Here is an 18,961-nt window from a genome sequence, read left to right as displayed (position 1 = left end):
AAATGTCTTGGATGCTTTTTAAAAGAAAATAAGAACATCTATAAAGAATCAGCACTAGAAGTAAAAATAATAAAATCACATACATTGCTTTTCCTAAAAAGGAATTCAGTAATATGTTTCACCAAAAATGATATTGATTAAATAATAATAGAGTTTAGCTCCATAGAAGCCACAAAAGCACTAAGTTTTAAGTCACATGAAGTGGGATAAATATATGATGACCTAAAAAGCTATAATGTAATGAATACAATTAACTCCTTTTCATACCTCTATAGAATTTATGACTGGTTAAAAATAGAGTACCTTAGAAGGGGCTTCATAGTGATTTTTCTATCATAAATGGTAGCTCATGAGTTTGTAAGAAATATTTCTTGGCACATGGTGTTAGGATTTTCATAGAACAATTTTTATTTCAAGCTCACTTTCTAATACACAGCTATTCTAGTGAACCAGATTTAACAACTTTCAGTAGTTACTGTAACAAACAACACAGTGTTATAAGTTTTTAGGATAAGTGTCATTCAAGTGTCCTATTCTTAATTTTCTCAAGTGTTGACAGATGTGCTCTGTATTCTATCAAATTTCTATTTGTAAAGACCAGCTGCTGTCTCAAACAGCTCTTCCTTGGTAGAAATAGCCCATCACTCTTTAAGAAAATATTTCCAAGAAAATGATGATTTTCAATAGATAATTCATGGACTTTTATATACAAACAAATTTTCTGACATTGAGATGCCTTTTATATGACCCAGGATGTTGAAATCCTTTAGGAATTGTGACAGAGAGAACTTAAATGGACTCTGTGAACTATCATGTCATGAGAAGCTCAGTTAAACATATTTCAACCATCTTTATCTGTGATGGATAGAAACTGTATCAACACAGCCTTTTCGTGGAGTCTTTCAGTATGGAGAATCTTTTTAATGTACTTTACTCTTGAACAATGAATCTGTTTTTCATGTTTCTTACTGTCTGTTCATTTTGTTTCATTTTTTATATATCATGCTATTCAGACTACAGTATGTGGATGAGAGCCGGTGCACAAACTATTTGTAACAGAACAACAATTAGACACGATTAACAGGGTACTCAGTTACTCTCTGCGGAACAGGAACCATTACTGATAGTGAGCCAAGGAGCACGTGTGTAGTAGCACTGCCTCACCTCCCCTATTACTATCCCAAGGAAAACACTACAAACACAGATTTAGGAAAAAAAACCCCAATGTGAACAGATGTATGTAATGTGCTTAAATAGCTTCTTAAACAAACTAAGACCTAAAGTGTCTATCATCTGGGGACTTCTGATTGATGTCCAAGATTCTATAAATTACAAATGCATGGAGAAAGAAATGGCAACCCACTCCAATATTCTTGCCTGGGAAATCCCACGGACAGAGGAGCCTGTTGGGCTTAGTTCACGATGTTGCAAGAGCTGGACACAACTGAGCGACTAAACCTACACTGCTGGTCAGAATGTAAAATGACACAGTCACTTTGGAAGACATTTTGATGGTTCCAGGAAAACTTAAGCATAGAATTACTGTTTAACCCAGGAACTTCACCCCCAAAGCTCTACTCAGGAAGAATGAAAACACAAATGAATGTTCACACAAAAATGCATACACAAAAGTTCATGCTTGCTCAAAAGTGGTAACAATACAATTAACTGTTCATCAACTGATGAATGAATAAACCAAATGTGTTATAGTCATACAAAGCTGTATTATTCAACCATAAAAATGTATGAAGTACTGATACATGCTACAACATGGATGAACCTTGAAAATACGCTAAGTGAAGGTAGCCAGACAAAAAAGGCTTGAAACATTCCATTGATATGAAATATCCAGAATAGGCAAATCTATGAATATAGGAAATAGCTTCATAGTTTCCAAGGGGTGGAAAGACAAAGGAGAATGACTTCCAATGGGTATGGATTTCTTTTTCAGGGTGATGAAAGTGTTCTGGTATTGGATAGTGGTGATGGTTGCATAACCCAAGAATATACTAAAAACTATTTAATTGCACATTTTAAATGAATGAATTCTATGGTATATGAATTATATCATATTAAAGAGAAAATCAATATAGACACACTGGATTAGTGTTTCCCCAGGCTGGGAGTAGGCATAAGAATTGTCTGCAAATGGATGGGAGATTTTGGGGTTGGTCGATGGAAATATTCAAAAATTTGATTGTGGTAATAGCTGTCAACGCCATAAATTTATTAAAACTACTGAAGTTGTACATTTTAAATGAGTGAATTTTATGGTATGCAAATTATACCTCAATAAAAATGTTTTTTAAAAAGTTAAAAAAAAAATGCAGGTTCCTTAAAGTATATATAATGTTACTATTTCAAGTATGTGGTAATACGTATTTTACATGGGAAAAGGACAGAAACCATATTTAACAATTATTTCTAGATGGTGAGAATAGAAGAAAATTTTATTCTCTAATTTTTATATTTCTGTACTATTGGAATTTTTATCATGTTAATAATTTTTGCAATCAGGGGAAAAAATACTTAAAACTATACCACTGTGGTCATTTCTTGGCAATAATTCTATTTACAAGAATGCACTTATCCCCAGGATTTCAAGAACCTATCTAAGAACTAATTTTATTCATATATATATATATAGTGTGTGTGTGTGAATCTTCTTGTGTGTATTTTATATGCTTTTTAAAGGTATCACAAACTCTAATCTCAAACTCCATGTGTCCATAAAAAACAATAAATTCCTACAAACAAAACCACTAATCATATCCCCTATAAACAAATTCTGAACAAGTTATATAGGTAGAGGTTCATAACCAGTTTAAAGGGGAAAATAAAAGTATGATGCTGAGCTGAACAAAAATAATTCTTCAAAACCACTTTAAGATGTAAACAGTTCTTGTATCTAGCTGCAAGGCACTGGGAAAGGGAAATAACCAGAACCAGTTTTGTCTGTGCACTTCCTCAACCTTCAGAAAGACTCTGTGTTCTTAGAGGGAAGGGGCTAATGACCCACCAGTATCCCCATCTCCCTCCAGCTCAGTGTCCTTTTCAGGACCAAGGCAGTGTGCTTGGTAAGCTAAGTATGCTAAGAAGACCAAGCTGGTGATTTCTGGGGGCCATCATATCAAAAATTTTCCAGACAACTCCCTCTGAAATGTAAAAATGGAATACACTGCCTCAGCTGCCTGAAGAACGACACTCTGGAAGAGATTATCATGTGATAATCCATATGTGATTCTGTGTCTGTGGAGCAGACAGTTGCCTCCCCAAAATGCTGGGCCCTAATCTGCTGTTACAGTGTCATGATGGGGCCTTCTAGTCATCTGTAGCTCCCAGGCCTAGAGTGAGTGACCTGTGCAGTCATCCAGGCCTGCATGCCAGAGGGTCCTATTCTTGGTCTCTGATTTGATGTTCTGCTGCAGCCAACTTGAAATATGAACAAGAATCTCACATTTTCATTTTGCACTGGATCCTGCAAATCAGGCAGTCAGTTCTGGTGCCTCGATACATAATGAGGAGTTCAACAAAGCTAAACAGACTAATAGGAGGGCAAGTTAGGCTCTGTCTCAGATCTACCAGTCACAGTTTCATGGCTGAGGTGGGCCACTTTGCTTTAGACTTTATTTTCTGTGTGTGTGTACAAGTATGTGCCCTGTACACACTTGGGTGTCCCAAAAGATCCCACTAATATGACATACTCCCAGTAATAACAGTGAGTCAAAATGGTAATAACCTCAAAATAAGTTATAGGGGAACACAGAAAAACCACCAAAACAAGCACAGGAATTCTGATACACTGGATGAGGGTGGGGCTGTGAGGAAGCAAAGAATGTCCCTCACTGATTCTAGGAACTGTCATGTTAAGTTCTTTTTGACTTTAAACAAAATGTGTCTGTGTTCTAAAAGAAAAAATTATTATTTCAATCATTACCCATTGTTACCAAATCCTGATGATAATAAACAGCTACTAATTTAGAATCCTTTTTTTCTCTCTCCTCAAAGTCATACTATAGCAAAAACTACGTGAGGTTAAAAAAAAAAAAAAAAAAAATGACACATAGACAAAGTGTACTGCTTCATTAGATTCTGTCAAAACTGAAGTATGATTTTTTTTTTTAACACATACACAGAAGATGGCCAAAAGCATTCACATTACCTTTTTAACTTTCACACCTTCTTTCGGAGTTTGTTTTGTTGCTAGATTATATCCAATCATCTGTTTAGCCAGCTGTCCCACAACTTTAGGGCTAAGAGAGAGGAGAAAAAAAGAGAGAGAAGAAAGAAAAGAAAGTCAATGTTTATACTGAAAACAATTTTAAGACACAGTCCATACTATACCCCCGCATCCACCCCGCCTTGGGCCCACCTTCCACCTTCACAGAATGCATGGTACTTTCTGTTTATATACCAGGTGCTTAGCAGCGTAGCAGACGCTCCCTGGGTGCAAAGTACATATGAATGAATGAGTGGGAGTAGAAGGAAGGAAGAGGAGGGGAGGGAAATGAAAACAAGTTTGCTTGTTTGTTCTCCCCTCCTCCCAAATAAGTTACAGTCATAGTAGAGAGACAATGCTGAAATGCACAGCAGACTTAGGTAAGATAGTGGGCAACTTGGGAAGTAATGCCCAAAGATGGGGATAAAGGGAAGGGGAAGGATCAAAGTAAACCACTGAAAGGTATGTGACAGGAGAGGAGAGGAAAGTGTTTTCACTGATTGTCTAGAACAGAAGGGGTGTCAAGTTTTCACCAATTAGCGAACAAAAATCCTTTTACAGGAGAAGGAAAACTGGGACACTGCAGAGCCCTCTACCTGTTGTCTACGTCATTTATTTGTGACCTTCTGCTCCTACTCCCTTTCTCAGTGCTCCTTTCCATCACGAGCAGCATCTTCCATAACTGCTTTGTCCAAAGATAAGGAATTAAAACCTCCATGCTTACTCTTTTGTTAAATGAACGCCTCCTTTCAAACCGCTACTGAAGACACCTTTTCCTCTTCCACCAGCTAAGATCTGGGCTTTTAAAACAATTTCTTTTGCATCTGCAAAAGAAAATCCAGAGTTAGTAGCTGATTTAAAATTCTTTTTTTTTTAGCAACCAGCAAGTGGTAATGACATAACTTCCAAAAGTGACTGGCAAATGCTCTCTCAAAACAACTTGGAAAATGAAGGCAATGAAGAACTTCAAAAAACATCGATACACCTAAGTACAGAGTCTGTTTACTGAGGACATTCAAATATTTCCTGCCAGTTTAATCTAATTCTCAACCATCCCAAGGGAGAACAAGGCATGTGTTCCCTTGTTCTTCTAAGTGTCAGAAGATGCTAAATAAATCCAGGCTGGAAGTATTAATTCTACTGTGTAACGACACTCCCATGTGACAGAGACACCAATCTGCCAGTCAGAGGAGCTAACTACCTGTCAGCCATCTGAGATGTCAAAGGGAAGACTGGTTTACTTGGAGGAAAGTTTTTAAAAAAAAGTTGGAAATGGAGGATTTAATAGCTGTTTTCTTAGAAACCAACAGTTTTCTGACCAGTTGTTCTATGTATCAGTAAGGTTGGGTAAGGGAGGAAGAAATGGATTAAAACTAAAAGGAAGCAGTATTTTATCAGTGTTGGCAGGGTAACAGAATATCCCAGAGCAAAGTGGCTGTGGACTCTCTCTTTGTCAAAACACTCAAGGAAAGAGTGAATGGTCTGCTCCTGACATTTGAGACCAGTCATAAACTCAAACATGTTTATGGGCCTGGTGGGAAAACTGGGTGTGTGAGGAAGCCCAGTGATAGAGAAAGGACCATCAGCCAACAGGAATACTCCCCTATCCAATCAACAAAATGAAAAAAAAAAGAAAAAAAAAAAAAGGGCAACCCACAAATTAAATGTGTTTAATAAACCAAATAGTACACACCCTCCAGCCACAATTATCATTCCCTGTATGTGACTCAGTTTTATCTAAAATTAGAGAATGAAATCAGACAATCTCCGATATGGCTCTAACAGTTTTCTGGTTTGGCACACCAGGTTTAAAATTGCAGACCCAGGTTTTAATCAAGGCTTCATCCTTTGCCCAGTTGTGTGACAACGGAAAAGTTACTTAATGTCTTTAAGACTCTGTTTACTCAATTATGAAACAACACTCAGCGTTGTTTCAAGAATTAAATTAGAAAATATATGTGACTATATGATCATGATCAATTAATTCATTTTACTATCTTTATATATTGTGAAGAACCAAAATGATTATTTTCATTCAAGCAGAAATGGTAAAAAGTAATGGAATCTGCCACCATTCATGCAAGGTCTGTAAATGTTGGCTATTTTAATCAGTACTACCATTGTTACTACTATTCATAGGCAAGCAGGCAAAGGTTCAAAGACAAGGAGCCACAGGTATTTTCAAGAAGGAAATGGGAGAGCTATGGAATGATTTGACACTATGAAGGCACTGGGTAAAACAGTCACTCTAGCTGATGTAATCAGATCGTTAAGGTTCATAATCTTATTGGTTGATCTCCATTTTTTTGCTCACACTCAAAAACTCAAGGTTCACGTTCTCTCAGAAGCAAATACAGCTCCTTCTTTGCTGCCTTTTATAACCACTGACAATAGTTTCTGCCCTGAATATGAACCATCACAACATCAGTCAAACAATGTCTTAGAATAAACTGGTTCCCATCAAATTGAGTAGAAGCCAAGTTATCGTTACTGCTCATTATCAAATCCTTACTAGGAATGAAACCAAGTAAAACTAATTTATTTTGCATTTAGACTACTGCATGTAGGAGCAGTAGTAAGATAAGAACTTTGGTGTAAAACAGACTTAGTTAAAATCTCCAAGTTTACCTATTCCTTTACTGAGAAGAGAATGAGATTCAGAAAGGTAAAAGTAACATGTCCAACTATAAAATAGTCATAACAATTTACAGTGTTAGAATGATGTGAAAACAAATGAAGAAAGTAGGTAAAGTACTCATCTAAAAGTCTGGCACATTTAAAACAAAGAGTCAAAATATTATAGCTATTATAGTATCATAATTATTTTCAGCAATTCAGCAAAAGTAGAATTCAGAAGGAAATTTCCCATTTCCCTTTGAAGATATTAAGTGGAAAAAACACTTCTGCTGTTTACTCAATTTTAACTGCGTTTTCTTCAAATTCTTTAAAAATAGCCAGCATTCCATTGCCCCTATCATTTTTTACAACCTCATGAATATGAAAAAAGAGATGCTTTCCTCTCCAAGCTTTCCAGCAACAAAATTTCAAAGCCATGCAGACTACCTAAATGGGCAATGTTAACTGACATTACATGGGCTTGATTAGTTAAGTTTTAGGCACTAACCATCAGGACAGAGAAACAGTTGTAAGCTCAATAAAAGTGTTGTCAATTATTCACATCATTATTGATCACTTATCAAAGGACTTCATGCCACCCAGCTGGTATACCATGCAATCACTTTGGAGACTGTGAAGACACATACTGGGGCATGGAGAAAGAAGGAAAGAAAAAGACTGTCAAATCTAGGTATATCTTCTGCAATTTATATCGCAGGCTAAAAATAAGTTCATTACAATCACCTCTTCTGGTTAGTTCTTAAATGCTAATAAAGCAGTATGCTGCTAAGTCACTTCAGTTGTGTCCAACTCTGTGTGACCCCATAGATGGCAGCTCACTAGGCTCCTCTGTCCCTGGGATTCTCCAGGCAAGAATACTGGAGTGGGTTGCCATTTCCTTCTCCAAAAGCAGTATAGTATGTCACTGCTGCTGCTGCTGCTGCTGCTGCTAAGTCACTTCAGTCATGTCCGACTCTGTGCGACCCCAGAGACGGCAGCCCACCAGGCTCCCCCGTCCCTGGGATTCTCCAGGCAAGAACACTGGAGTGGGTTGCCATTTCCTTCTCCAATGCATGAAAGTGAAAAGTGAAAGTGAAGTCGCTCAGTCCTGTCCGACTCCTAGCGATCCCACGGACTGCAGCTACCAGGCTCCTCCGTCCATGGGATTTTCCAGGCAAGAGTACTGGAGTGGGGTGCCATTGCCTTCTCCGAGTATGTCACTAACCGAAGTAAAATAAGTTTGTCTTGTCTTGCGGGAAACTCACATAAAGTAATTTAATTCATGTGATTATTTACTCAAACTGTTGAAAATTAAGATACTAGATTCTACTGAACAGTAACTGGCTTTTTCATTTAGTATTTACCAAGTGGTTTCATACTTAATGTCACTGTTTCCATTTTATTTAAAAATCTAACTTCTCAAAAAACTCATACAAATTTCCTTTTTTTTTAACATTACCTCACTGTTCCAAAGAGAATTACAAAAGAATATTCCAGGGACTTTCCTGGTTGTCCAGTGGTTAAGAATCCACTTGCCAATGCAGGGCACATGGGTTTGATTCCACATGCCACAGAGCAACTAAGCCCATGTACCACAACTACTGAAGCCCACAAGCTACAAAGAAAGAGTAGTCCCTACTCATTGCAACTCGAGATCCCCTGCATGCAGCAACAAAGACCCAGCACAGCCATAAATAAAGAAATAAATAAATGATATCTCAATGAGGAAATTCAATTTTTGCATGAATACACAAGATGATCTAACTGTATTATAGGATATAAAGCTAAAAAGAGACAGAGGTGGGTAAACCTCTCCTCCAATAGATTTTGTCCAGATATGGATTGCATCTATACATTAATAACCATATTACTGGTAAAACTGAAGTCTGCTGCTGCTGCTGCTGCTGCTAAGTCGATTCAGTCGTGTCAGACTCTGTGCGACCCCACAGACGGCAGCCCACCAGGCTTCCCATCCCTGGGATTCTCCAGGCAAGAACACTGGAGTGGGTTGCCATTTCCTTCTCCAATGTATGAAAGTGAAAAGTCAAAGTGAAGTCGCTCAGTCGTGTCTGACTCTAGCAACCCCATGGACTGCAGCCTACCAGGCTCCTTAGTCCATGGGATTTTCCAGGCAAAAGTACTGGAGTGGGGTGCCATTTAACTCCAAATTCCCGACTCTTAAATGATACTCTTACATAAAGTAGCCTAAATATGCAATACATCTACTTTATTCTGTTTCTTTCCTGTTGAGTTTCCAATAAAGAACAGTGCTTAGGGCAAGGTTTCTACTGGGTTTGATGGAAACCGGTTGACTATAATTCATATATATATATATTTTAGGAGAACTATAAGAGACATATTTGATAAACTTAACCTGTATGCAGGTCAGGAAGCAACAGTTAGAACTGGACATGGAACAACAGACTGGTTCCAAATAGGAAAAGGAGTACATCAAGGCTATATATTGTAACCCTAATTATTTAACTTCTATGCAGAGTACATAAGGAGAAACACTGGGCTGGAGGAAGCACAGGCTGGAATCCAGATTGCCGGGAGAAATATCAATAACCTCAGATATGCAGATGACACCATCGTTATGGCAGAAAGTGAAGAACTAAAGAGCCTCTTGATGAAAGTGAAAGAGGAGAGTGAAAAAGTTGGCTTAAAGCTCAACATTCAGAAAACGAAGATCATGGCATCTGGTCCCATCACTTCATGGGAAATAGATGGGGAAACAGTGGAAACAGTGGCTGACTTTATTTTGGGGGGCTCCAAAATCACTGCAGATGCTGACTGCTGCCATGAAATTAAAAGACGCTTACTCCTTGGAAGGAAAGTTATGACCAGCCTAGATAGCATATTAAAAAGCAGAGACATTCCTTTGCCAACAAAGGTCCGTCTAGTCAAGGTTGTGGTTTTTCCAGTGGTCATGTATGGATGTGAGAGTTGGACTGTGAAGAAAGCTGAGCGCTGAAGAATTGATGCTTTTGAACTGTGGTGTTGGAGAAGACTCTTGAGAGTCCCTTGGACTGCAGGAAGATCCAACCAGCCCATCCTAAAGGAAATCAGTCCTGAATATTCATTGGAAGGGCTGATGTTGAAGCTGAAATGCCAATACTTTGGCCACCTGATGCGAAGAGCTGACTCATTAGAAAAGACCCTGACACTGACAAAGATTGAGGGCAGGAGGTGAAGGAGGCAATGAAGGATGAGATATTTGGATGGCATCATCAACTCCATGGACATGAGTCTGAGCAAACTTCAGGAGATAGTGAAGGACAGGGAAGCCTGGCATGATGCAGTCCATGGGGTCACAAAGAGTGGGACACTATTGAGTGACTGAACAGCAACAACAAAGCCTAAATAGAATAAATAAGAAACATTTTAATTAGAAAAGCTTTGTAGAACTAGTTCACTTTGTTTTTCAGGGATGGGATTCTGAAAATATATTAATGCAAAATAATGTTTACAAAATATACTTCAGAACCAGAACACAAATGGGCCACAGCAAACGTCTGAAATGTTAGCCAAGAATATCAGTTCAGTTCAGTTCAGTCGCTCAGTCGTGTCCGACTCTTTGCAACCCCATGAATCGCAGCACGCCAGGCCTCCCTGTTCCTCACCATCTCCCAGAGTTCACTCAAACTCATGTCCATCGAGTCAGTGATGCCATCCAACCATCTCATCCTCTGTTGTCCCCTTTTCCTCCTGCCCCCAATCCCTCCCATCATCTGAGTCCTTTCCAATGAGTCAACTCTTCACGTGAGGTGGCCGAAGTACTGGAGTTTCAGCTTCAGCATCAGTCCTTCCAAAGAACACCCAGGGCTGATCTCCTTTAGAATGGACTGGTTGGATCTCCTTGCAGTCCAAGGGACTCTTAAGAGTCTTCTCCAACACCACAGTTCAAAAGCATCAATTCTTCGGCGCTCAGCTTTCTTCACAGTCCAACTCTCACATCCATACATGACCACTGGAAAAACCATAGCCTTGACTAGATGGACCTTTGTTGGCAAAGTAACGTTTCTGCTTTTCAATATGCTATCTAGGTTGGTCATAACTGTTCTTACAAAGAATATCAGTAAGAGTAAGCTATTTTCAGCTGTCCTTATTTAAACAGTTTGGTATTGAACCAAATATCTGTGTTACTGAACTGGTTTTATTCACATTGTTCTTTCAAAATATAATACTTTCTAAACACAAAATGTATTACTCTGCATGCCAATACTACAGCGAGATGACTACCGCCATGATCATCTATTTTGAGTCAATAACACTGGAGCTTTGGGGGGAACTATGATTTCCACGATTCACTGACAAGCAATATTGGAATTTAGTTTTCAGCACAACTGCATTGTGTAATTTGAGCCTAGTGATCACCTTTCACGAGGTTTGATAGAATTCTTAACAGAATAAAGTAAATGTATTTCAGATTTACAAATGGAAGGTGTGGAGAAAGGGGAGAGAGAGGCAAGAGAAGAGCTGAAAAATACTATGAAAAGATGAATCTTAATAAAGAACATACAATTATAGGGTGATAATGGAGACTCAAGTGGAATTTCCCAAAAGAAATGACCTAATATCCCAGTTTTCATTACAACTCCAGAACCTGAACCTGAAGATGGTGAATTACCCATCTTCAATCATTACTGTAATATCTCCTACAGACTGACTTACCTATTTCCTTTGATTGTGACTAGGTCACTCGCTGTGAAGAAGACTGATTTTGAGACAGAACAACTATTTCAACTTTCAATAACTCTGACAAGGGCTCACAAACACTGGGATAGAGAATTTTAAACATATGAGATGTCGGAGTAAGTCATTTCACCATTGGTCACATACCTAGACTGAAACAGAAATGGAGATACTTGACTCTGTATCAGTATGCTACTTAGCTTAAATTACATCAAAGACTTAAATTACATGTACTTACAGCAGTGATTTACAAATAGAAGCAAAAGATGAAAATAAGACTCTCCAGTACAGGGATTTTATGATACAAACAGGAAGTTTTCCAGGGAGAGATTATTTTACATTAAAACATTCTTCACTGATAAGGCTTCTTTATGTAAGTTCTAAATCTTAATTTCCCATTGAATATGATAGTCAATTAACTTCACATTATCTAAAGTAATTCCTTCATTTGGACACTGTGGAGGCATGATAATGCTCACTTGAACAGTTTATTGATTATAAAGGAGATGATAATATTATCTTAACACAAAACAGTTTTACTTTCAAGGGAATCATTTTAATTTGAGTTCCTATAAAACTGGGCTTCCCAGGTGGCACAGTGGTAAAAGAATCCGACTGGAGATGCAAGAGACACAGGTATGATCCCCAAGTCTGGAAGATCTCCTGGAGGGGAAAACAGCTACCCACTCCTGTATTCTTGCTTGGAGAAGTCCATGGAGCGAGAAGCCTGGCGGGCTACAGTCCATGGAGTTGCAAAGATCCAGAAACAACTGAGCACACACACACACACACACACACACACACACACACATACACACACACGAACAATCCCTAAATTAGTTTGATAAATCATTGTTTTTTTTCAAACTGCCATACTCTTAAAAATACTGTATATATAATACTACATTATAGGCTTCATTAAAATCTATAATGATAAATTAGCCTATTCTTCTGACCTTGTCACTGGTGCTATTGTTTTCATAACCATTAATACATACTCCATTTGTGATAAAAATTTCAAAGGTAGATAAAAATTACCTCCAGAAAGGCTCTATTCAGTTGTTATCTTACCTTTTCTATCCCTTAACACTTATAAACCAATCTTTCATTTTGCCTACTAGATTAAAAGATATGTTTCTAAAAGAAAGGTTAAGGATAGAACTTCCTGTCACTGATGGCAAAATTAACATGACCTTATTCAAGCACCTTATTTAAGCCAAAAAAAAAAAAAGTCTAATACTCTAAGACTGAAACCACAGGACATTAAACAAACCTTCTACAAATGAAACCACTTGGGAAAAAAAAGACAATCTTTCAGAACAAACAAGTTTCTTCAGAAAAAGAAATCTCCAGAAGAAATCTCTATGTAGATTATAGTATGGATTAATGATATACACTAGTAATAAAAATACCTGTGTAACATTTGTACCTTCAACATATCCTGGAAATAGTCACAGATGATGAAAAGCGTTTATGAACATCAACAGCATTTCTACAGTGTTTTGTGGTACATTTGAAAGGAAAGAATGATAAAAGAAAACTAGCTATCAAAAAAAATCATTTTTTTCCTGACTTTTAAGGCAAAGATATGTTCAGTTAAGGTTCAATTAGGGAAGCAGAACCACCGTGAGTTATGGATAAGAGATTTATTATAGGAATTAAAGCTGAATTTGTAAAAGATACTGACAAAGGGAAGATGTGAAAGTGGAAGTTGAAGGATCACAAGAGTCACCAACCAGTCAATCAGAGAAAAAACAGCATATCCAAGATTCATAGAGAAGGGTATGGGACTTGTTGCCAAGTGGGTTTGTGTTCATGTTGATCAGCAAGGTCAGCAATTGAGAAAAACTGCTAGACATGGAGCAGAGAATAGCAAAAACAGGTTGGACCCTCTTGCCAGCATGTCTACATCTGCCCATCACTGTATCACAGTGTAACAGCTGCATTCCAAATTCTGTGCAATCCCATATCTAGCCAATTCTAACCTGAATTATACAGGGAAGGAGATTCTGAGAGACAGAGCTCCACCTTAACCAAGCTGACACAGTATAAATCACCAGAACTAATAATAAAGGCATCACAAGGCAAAGACCATGACTGTTGGCAGGTTCAGAACTAACATTTTTGACAGTTTTTGGAGAACCTATCCTGGGCAAGAGTATATCCCAGCTTCAGAGGCAGACAACTGGAAGCTACTTGATAATACATACATATAACGGTATCTCTTGTTGATCTGAACCAGTGATGAACAGGGAGGAAAAGGTGGCAATGCCTGGAATTGATATGGAAAGATAAACTCACAAAGGTTTTATTTTCAGAGCCAAGTAGAAAGACTATAACATTTAAAATGTATGTAACATATACACTGCCTGGCTGCATCCACATTAAAAAATGTTTCCTTCACTTTCAGAGCAACACTACTAGTATTCTGAGATTTTTCACTTTCATGATTAGAAATTTTGTCTGTTCACTATCTTCTCTTATTTAAATCCATTCCTCTATCTGGCTCTCCACTTGGTGAGAGATAGTCTCAAGCGCTACTGTCCAGAATCAGCCCCACTGCCTGTTTGCTGTTCTCATTCTGCTGCCCATGGTCTACTGGCCACACTGCCACCAATTTCCCCTACTCAAGAAAGGTCCCCCAACTTCTCACAGGTGGGTCCCCTCTGGGGAACTTCTCAAGCAGAGTGGTGGAGCCCCTGGTGAGACAGCTTTTTCCTTTTCAGCATAATCTCGGTCACAGAGGACACAGTCTCCAGGGGAGGCCAGGATCAATCAAACCTGACAATCCTGTGCCCTAGGAGCCATTCCCTTTCCTTACAGAGATCTCACAAGAACCCTGCATTTTTCTAAGCCGCTCCGCTCTTTCGAGACCCCTTCTCCAGACAGGCCCTGATTTTCAACTTGGAGAATACATTCAAAATCCTTCTCACAGACCCCCGAGTCCAAAGCAAATCAAGGAATAGTACTGGGCATCTGTTCTATGCTTCTGAAAAATTCATGATGGTAAAGAAACATGGAATGTTCTAAGACAATTAGGAGGTCCATCTGTCCAATATGCACAGAACACCCTTTGGTAGAGCAATCCCAATTCTGTGAAAATCGACTACAGAAATAAGAATTTTCACTGCAATGTAACTATAAAAGGGAAACAGTGAAAACAACCAAAATGCCCATCGGTATTTGAACACGTGGGATTGGAAAAACAAACTGTACATATCCACATGATGAAATAATATAAATGCTATATATATTTATTAGGGCCCCTGGTGGCTCAGTGGTAAAGAATTCACCTGCCAAGCAGGAGTTGTGGGTTCGATCTCTGGGTTGGGAAGATCCCCTGGAGCAGGAAATGGCAACCCACTCCAGTTTTCTTGCCTGGATAATTCCATGGACAGAGGAACTTGGCAGGCTATAGTCCATGGAGTAGCAAAGAGTCAGACATGACTTAGTGACTAAACAAAAACATGATTTAAGTAAATCTTTATGCAAAAACACAGGGAAATGTCCACAGACACTATAAGCTTTAAACTGAGCTAACAATATTTAAAAATAAATATTCACTTTTGTGAATAGTTATACAGTCATAATGAAATCTAAGTGGACAATAATCAAATTATTAACTAAGGTTATCTTAAGGAGGTAAGGAGGAGTATTATTGGTACCTTTCAGTATTGATGCAAATTTTTTGCAATTATCATGGGCTGTCATAAAAAAATAAAACTGAGACTTTAAAAATGTGAGATAAATATAGTCAGTCATTTATAGTGGCTTGTCTTGAATATTTAAATGTTCCTTTCTGTATGAGCCTGTATAGTTTTTCTCTGTGGAGTCAGGGATGTCTATATTTGAGCAGGCCTCCAGAAAACACCTTCAAGAAACATGGCTCATAATCTTACAATGTGACCTCCTAAAGTGTCAGGCAAGAAAACTGACAGCAAAAGAAAAATGTTTTGCCTTTTTAAGACATCTATTGAGCACCTAAGGGAATACAAAGATTTTAAAAAGTCATAGTCACTGCCTTTCAGAAACCTAAAATCTACTGAAGGAAAGAGATACAAACAAAGAATTACTGAAAAATATGAATGCTTTCATAAACGGCAAGAATTAAGGACAGTGAAAAGGGGAAACAGTGTCAAGTTAAACAGGGCAGGAGACAGAACAGAAGAACCATGAGAGAAGAGCTTTGAGTTTTCTAGGTAGATAAAGCCAGGGTATGAAGATACCAATGGGTAAATAGCTAAGAAAGGCTACTCTGCTATACTTACTTGGCTGTTGCAATTACCTATTTAAATTAGAAACCACTAGAGCACTGCTTCAAATAAACCAGTCAAGCATGCCAAGGATTCAGCACTCAAATTTCTTATTTCAGATCTTCAGAAAAACTCTACATATTAAAGTTTATTTCTCCATATTCAAGAAAAGCATGTAAGTGAAAAAACACATATATTATCTTTGTTAAATTTAGTTATTTTGTCCTAAGTGCTTTTAAGATCTCTACTAATTTTATCATGGTGGTTTTTAAAAAGCCCCCAATCAAGCATACTTTCAAAGAGGGTTGTGAAAGCTTCCAAGCAGTCAGTGAGATTCAAATTAAGCAGCTATTTAATGATAGCAAGAGTTAAGTATATGTCTACCCCCTCCTAACCTGCAAATAAACACATATTCCAGACTTAAAATGTGCAACCATCCTAAATGCCAGAAATATAGAATTCCAAACACTGGGTTGGTGATGTTGCTATAAAAAGGAACTCAGTAGGGGTTTATTTTCCATTTTAAAGTGCTCAAGTACTGGATGGCACTCTGGAGTTAAGCAGAAACGGGATGACCCACACCCAAGAGAGATGAAAAACCTCAGAACCACTTTCCCATGATATATACATCTACTGTGGTCCAGCATAATTTGTTATGTAGCTTTTAAATTGCATTGAGTTTTAAATTGCAATGTCTTACTCTTTTATTGCCTATCCTGATCCATTCATTGTGTCTGAAATATAAATCTATTGCTTGAATGTTAGAATGTTAAACACAGGGAAGACTTTAGACTGCATCCTACAGGATGAAATCAAGCAATTACCCCAAACTGGGAGGAGTTTATATTTGGCTGACTTTTGATGCCTGAGAAATAATTACTTCTTCCTGCGATGCCAGCTTTCTTTGGTTTTCTTCCTTCCTTTCTGTGTTTCCCTCTTCTTCCTTATTCTTCCCCATCCTTCCTTCCTCCTTTGATTTTTCCCTGTATTATTTCCAAGTTATGTAAGTGCATGTTCAATTATATCTAAAGATAACTAATTTCAGTTTCAACAGTTCAACAGCCAGAAGATAAGAACTAACTTTAAATTTCACCTCCCATCACACCTTCCTCAGAACCACTGCCCCAAAAGGTTTAATGCACTTAAAATTGCTCAGAATTGATGTACTCATCACTAACATGACCTATACCTGACCTCAAAGCCAAAGAGCCAGAAACTACTTTCTTAGACTGTCTTCAGAACAACCTTTCTGATGATCATTGAAGCATTCAAATTAGGATGGTCTCTTCTGGAACTTCCTGAATCATTAAAGAAAAAAAATGCCTGGTTTGAATAAGAATTCATATCATAATGATCCAGGCCAAGTATTACAAACAAGACAATAAAGAGGGATGGAATGTGGTGGATGGCTCAAAAGGGAGGGGATATATATACACACACACACACACACATGACTGAAGCGACTTAGCAGCATATATATATCATTATGACTGATTTACATGGATGGACAACAACAAAGACTACAACAAACTGTAAAGCAATTATCCTCCAATTTAAAATAGAAAAAAGTAAAGAATTAACAAGCTGATGTGCGTTTTACTTCTTGGGGAAAAAAGCTAACACAGTCTTTTGAGTTGAGTTTGGAACTGTAAAGCCCAAAACACAGTAAGACACCGGCATCAGTATGTGGTAAAAGAGCTGGGATCAAGATGTGGTAAAAGAAAATTCTGGCAGAATTTAAGTAGTTCTCCAATGGTATTAAGTGTGGCAGACAAATCAAATCCTGTTTCACACTTGGTTTCACCCACCAAGGATACCCTCTGGAATCCCAATCATTAGGAGACATTTAGATCAAGATTCAGATTTCATTACAGCAGCTGGAAAGTTAGCAGAATAAGTCTATTCCCCCTTCAAATGTAGCCAACATTTGTTCAAAATGTAGCCAACATTTGTTCTATTACCCCACTCTCCCTCACCATCACAGTTTTTGGGTTTTTTGTTTTACTGTTTTTTACCTTAATTTTCAGGAGTATGATATTAGACACTTGGAAATAAACAGCACATCCACAGAATTACCTGAACTATTCCTTTCATCTCCCACTGCTGGTGCTCCTAAATCCAGCTGCAGCTTTTTCCAGGTCCCTGACCCTTTATCTTTGCCTCCCAGCAGGAGTTTGGAACAGGCTGTCATAATGCATAAACATGATTCCACTGTGGGGACGAAAGGAGATCGTGCCACCCTAGATGAATTTCCCAAGTATCTGTCCATAAAGCTAAAACATGACAACCTCAAAAAAGAATGCCTTGGCTGTACACAAAGGGAGCGATTTTTGTGATGAATTAAGTCAACGTCAATTCGGGAATGCTACAAAGTCTAACAAAGCAGATGCTACCTTTCCTCTGAAGAGCCTTCTAGTTCACAGCAGATGCCACACTGAAGGGGAGCCACAGAGCTGGGGAGGGGCTGTGTCATACTTAGTGAAGCCATGTTCAGTTTGCTCAATCATGCTCCTCACACCATCTCTAGTGTTTGTTGCTACACACATTGTGATTCAGAATGAGACGGCCTCATTCCTCTGGAAATGACACCAAGCGAGAGTGCCAGACACACAGTGGGCCCTCAGCGTAAGGTCATTCACTTATAATCACCACTTCTTTTGCACTGTGGAATTATCATCACAGTATTTATCAGGTGTTTACTGTAGAGTAAGATTTGTGCTAAGTGGATTCATTACTCACCTTGAACAACTTCACCAAGGCTGAATTATCTGGAGTCACACAGCTAGTAAGAAGCAGAGTCAGAATGTTTCAGCAAGAAAAATAATTCTATAGACTGTGCTTTAGCTGTTCCACATAGAGCCTTGTTATAGGGTTTTTCCCCACAAACATTTGGTTATTAAAATTACCAATCACATTTTAAAATAAAGTTGAACTACAAGTAAACATCTACATACTCACCACTTGAATTCTTTAGCTGCTAACATTTAACTACATTTGCTTTATTCCAAATCTCTCCATCTATCACAGTTCATCTTATTTTTTCAAGCATTTCAAAGTAAGTTGCAGGCATCAATGCAGTTCCCCTCAGCAGAGCTATCAGTAAGTAAAGCTGATACTTGTTTACAGTTCCTTTTTGCCAAGAGATAAAATTTCCACAGTCAAATGCCCAAATCTGAAA

At 38.1% G+C, this 18,961-nt stretch overlaps 1 protein-coding gene across 3 annotated transcripts in view; it reads right to left on the bottom strand.

The window, feature by feature from the left end:
- Positions 1-18,961, bottom strand: part of SUCLG2 (succinate-CoA ligase GDP-forming subunit beta) — a 341,482-nt gene that overhangs the window by 200,438 nt on the left and 122,083 nt on the right. For all 3 annotated transcript variants that reach the window (XM_044933774.1, XM_006070058.4, XM_025273081.2), the window contains exons 3-4: positions 4,944-5,043; positions 4,163-4,253 (exon numbers count right to left, since the gene is read on the bottom strand). In XM_044933774.1, the coding sequence (XP_044789709.1) occupies positions 4,163-4,253; positions 4,944-5,043 (191 nt within the window). The remainder of the gene's footprint in view (positions 1-4,162; positions 4,254-4,943; positions 5,044-18,961) is intronic.

Source organism: Bubalus bubalis, chromosome 21 (assembly GCF_019923935.1).
Source record: "Bubalus bubalis isolate 160015118507 breed Murrah chromosome 21, NDDB_SH_1, whole genome shotgun sequence".
NCBI lineage: Eukaryota > Metazoa > Chordata > Mammalia > Artiodactyla > Bovidae > Bubalus > Bubalus bubalis.
The sequence above is the reverse complement of the archived record's forward strand: the minus strand, read 5'-3'. Positions and strand labels throughout refer to the sequence as shown.